The 3,828-nt window shown below is 43.8% G+C and overlaps 1 protein-coding gene across 1 annotated transcript; it reads left to right on the forward strand.

Annotated features, from left to right (window-relative positions):
- Positions 1-298: 298 nt before the first annotated feature.
- LOC124875904 (uncharacterized protein C11orf87 homolog) lies at positions 299-1,994 on the forward strand. The gene is made up of 2 exons (XM_047378321.1): positions 299-753; positions 1,149-1,994. The coding sequence occupies exon 2, from the start codon at positions 1,261-1,263 to the stop codon at positions 1,657-1,659; it is 399 nt and encodes a 132-aa protein (XP_047234277.1). The 5' UTR covers positions 299-753; positions 1,149-1,260; the 3' UTR covers positions 1,660-1,994.
- Positions 1,995-3,828: the final 1,834 nt, after the last annotated feature.

Genomic DNA, 3,828 nt, shown 5'->3' on the forward strand with positions numbered 1-3,828 from the left:
TTTACATTCAATTCTTGCTTTTAAAAGTCAAGAAAGTTGTACATTTTCTGGTTATTACATCCAGGAAGATGTATGGTTCGAAGAAAATCATTAAAAGGCCATAATTAATATGGTAGTACATGCAACATTCAGATCAGAGCTATACTTCCCTCATAATTAGATTTAAATATATAAACCATGTAAATTTGCTTTGCTTGACTGGCCACACCCTCAGTATGGGCTGAAACCAAATAAATCAATACTTTCATAGTCCGTTTTGGGCATGATCTAAAATGCAAAGTGTTGAGCAGGAAAGGCTTCGGTGTTTTTAATCTTTCAGGGGGAGGAAGAACCCTCCCCTGCCAGCTCACTGGTAGGCTATCCGGGAGCTTTAATGCAGCTGCATCTCTTCATTCAGATGCTGAGAGGAGCAGCGGATCGCCACCGGAGGAGGAGACCTTTTTTCTTGCAGAGAAAACCCACAGGCAGTCCATTTTAATCGCATTTCACCCCCTTCTATTCTCACTTTGATGCATACTGAGGGATTCTCCAGCTACCTGTAAACGTTAATGTGAGGAAGTGCTGCCCTGGATGCAGACTGAGAGGATTGCGGCAATCCAAGGCACCCCGAATGATCGGATCACAGCAGCAGGAGCACCAGCACCACCAGCAGCAGCACCAGCCTCTCATTGTATGAAATGCGTCACCGCGATCCACTTTACACATTTCAGCTCTCCACACACGGACTGTTTTATGTGCTGACTTCTTTATCAGGTAAGAATTCAGCCTTTTGTTGCATTTCTTTTGTATTAAGGGTTTAGATGTAACAAGTGCAGACGTTAATCTCTGCGTAAAGAAGACTTTCTCGTCCTAAACGCTGCAGAATGAATAATCTTGCAGGCCTACTTATTACAGCAGAGGATTTATTGTCCCGAATTTTCAGTCTTGGCATTTAATTCAGCGCGTTTATTTTTGTGTGTGTGTGTGTGTGTTTTTTTTTTTTTTTCTCATATTGTCTTTATCGGTTAGAGTGAGTCAAATGGGCGCACATTAATTGCCTCATACAGATCTAATTAATGTATCCAGGAGGACTTATAACGAGGATTTGCTGCCTGGTGTTTCTTCCGGATCTGGCTCAGCGGGTCACATGTGTCTTCTTTTCGGTGCAGGTAACCACATGCGCGGGCCGGTGTCACCGCGCTGAGCCCAGAGAGCACGAAGGGTATCAGGGGTCAGTGAGAGACAAGAGTGCTCGGGGGCGGGGGAAACAAGGAGGACCAGATGACGTCCAGAACCGCCGAGGCCCCGGGGCTGCTGGCGCCTCCGCAACGCTGCCACGAAGGGCTCCAGGCCAGCAACGGCACCTGCGCGGAGCAGCTCAGCCTCTTCCCGCCGCTCTCTTCCACCCTCGCGCTCCTCGTGCTGGTGGCCGTGCTCGTGGGGATCATCCTCGTTTCCCTAGCAACGTTCCACTTCCACAAGAGGAAGCTCCGGAGCAGGAAGATCCAGCGCGCACAGGATGAATACGAGCGCGACAGTCGTAGCCCCGCGCGCGCTGGCCCCAGCGGCGGAGAACCCGCGAGGCCGTGCGTCATCGTGCGACCGGTGAGGCGTGATGAGAAGCCGTCGAGCCGGAGCGCTGACAGCGAGGACAAACAGACAGTTCCTCTTGACTGTTAACTCCGAGTAACTTCAGGGAATGAGACTGTGGAACTAACTGGAAAAGCAATAAGGCACAAAGAACCCTCCAACCTCCCCATCCCCGCTGCTTTTAGATGACTTAGATACATTAGGGGTAAATAGCAGAATACTGAGCAGACTAAATAGATCTAGATATAAAACTGCGGTGACACAGGTTGGCTGTGCAGCAGCACAATTTAATTTCAGGATTTCACTAGTAAAAGGCCACGCCACAAAAAGCAGATGGGGGTATGGGTAAATCTGAAGGCTTGTCATGAGTCTCAAGATTATTGAGTAACAATAAAACTAAGAAGACGTGGGTTCTTGATGGATTTTAAGGAATGGCTTAACAACAAGGTTGTTAAGCCATTCCTTAAAATGTGGAAATAAGACTTAGATCCATAAAGGAAAATGATACACCAGATTGACTTGTTCAACTGAATTGGACAGTTTAAATGAATTTGATTGAACTGGGCAGTACATAAACAGATTTGCATTGGACATATTCTGTACAGCACTGTAAGATTACTTTAGTCGTGAATTGGTATACTATTTGGCGAAAGTAGGGACAATGAGTGGGATGAGAAGTTGTCAAAATGAGGCATGATGCAGATGAATAGAATGAGAAGTGGATAAGGAGGATAAGTGGCATGAGAGGGGGTTATATTGAGGCATGAGGACAATTATTGGGATGAGAGGGGGTTATATTGAGGCATTGATAAATGAGAGGAGGCCATAATTAGGATATGAGAGGGGTCATAATAAGGAATGAAAAGAATTAGGAAGTTGTGACCGTCATAACAAGGCAGGAGGCAGAGAAGTGGGAAGAGAGGGGGTCATATTGAGGCGTTTGGGGGATGACAGGGATGAGAGGGGTCATAATGAGGTATGAAAAGAATTAGGTTGAGAGGCAGTCATACCAAGGCAGGAGACAGACAAGTGGGATAAGACGGAGGTAAAATAAGGCATTAGGATGGGATGTGAAGAAGGTTATAATTTAGGATGAATGGGATGAGAGGGGTGTCATAATGGAGCATGGAGAGGATGATTGGCAAAAGAGGGGATCATAATAAAGCATGAGGAGGGTGAGAGGGGGGTCATAATGAGGCATTAAGATGATGAATGGGATGTAAAGGGGGTCAAACGTTAAGACAAGGATTCTAAGAGATTCATAATGTATGGTGATGAGAATTAGAGGGGTGTGAATGGGGTCTTAACAATACATTAGAAGGATGAATGGAATTAAAAAGGACACTTTGAAGCATGAGGAGGATGAGTGGGGTAGAGGGGTGTCATAACTACGACACGAGTCTGATGAGAAGACAGGAGTATGAGAAAGGGTCGGAAGGATTTTGGCAGAAAATAAAAATAGGTTTTAAGAAGGAATAAGGATAAGTTAGAAATAGACTTATTATGTGGAATGAATACAAGAGACTGTAATGAGAAAAGTTAATGTTATTAGGATAAGATTTAATAAGGAAAGGAATTAATGAATAAAATAGGTCATAATGAGGTATAATGGAAATATGGCAGCAATTAAAGGATGAAGGGATGAGGAGGATGAGTGGGATGAATAGGGGTTATGAATAAGAGTTGAGAACCATAGGTGGAATCAAAAAGGGATGAGTAATGAATAGGATCAATGGAATTAGAACAACTAATAATGAGGAGGATGAGTGGGAGGAGAAGAACGAGCAAATAAAAGTGCGTAAAGAGAAATAAGGTGGATAAATCATGAGGACTATAAGTTGTAGGAGGGTGATTAAGATTAAGGCTAAGAAGGAGCAGTGAGATTAGAAGGACTATTAATAAAGAAGATTTGTGGGATGAGAAGGATAGGTTGGAGAAAATGGGGTTGTAATGAGTGATGAGGAAGGTAAGTGGAAAGAAAGTTCCTGAATATACTTTAACACATTAACTTCATTTAGGAAGCTGTTAACTCCTTTTAAAACTGTAAGTATTTGCCTGTATATTTAATTTTTGGACCTCTTCCTCTTGCCCTGCCTCGTTGGAACCTCAAAGATGTTTAAACTTTAAATCCTCACTGGTATTTGACACATGGTTGTGTTAAATTATTAAGACGTGTTGAAACAACTCAGATCTTGGTGGCTCGCTGATCTTCCTTGGCATGCCCTCTGACACACTACCAGTATGTAGTTAGACTATAAT

The sequence above is a fragment of the Girardinichthys multiradiatus genome, chromosome 11 (assembly GCF_021462225.1).
Source record: "Girardinichthys multiradiatus isolate DD_20200921_A chromosome 11, DD_fGirMul_XY1, whole genome shotgun sequence".
Lineage (NCBI taxonomy): Eukaryota > Metazoa > Chordata > Actinopteri > Cyprinodontiformes > Goodeidae > Girardinichthys > Girardinichthys multiradiatus.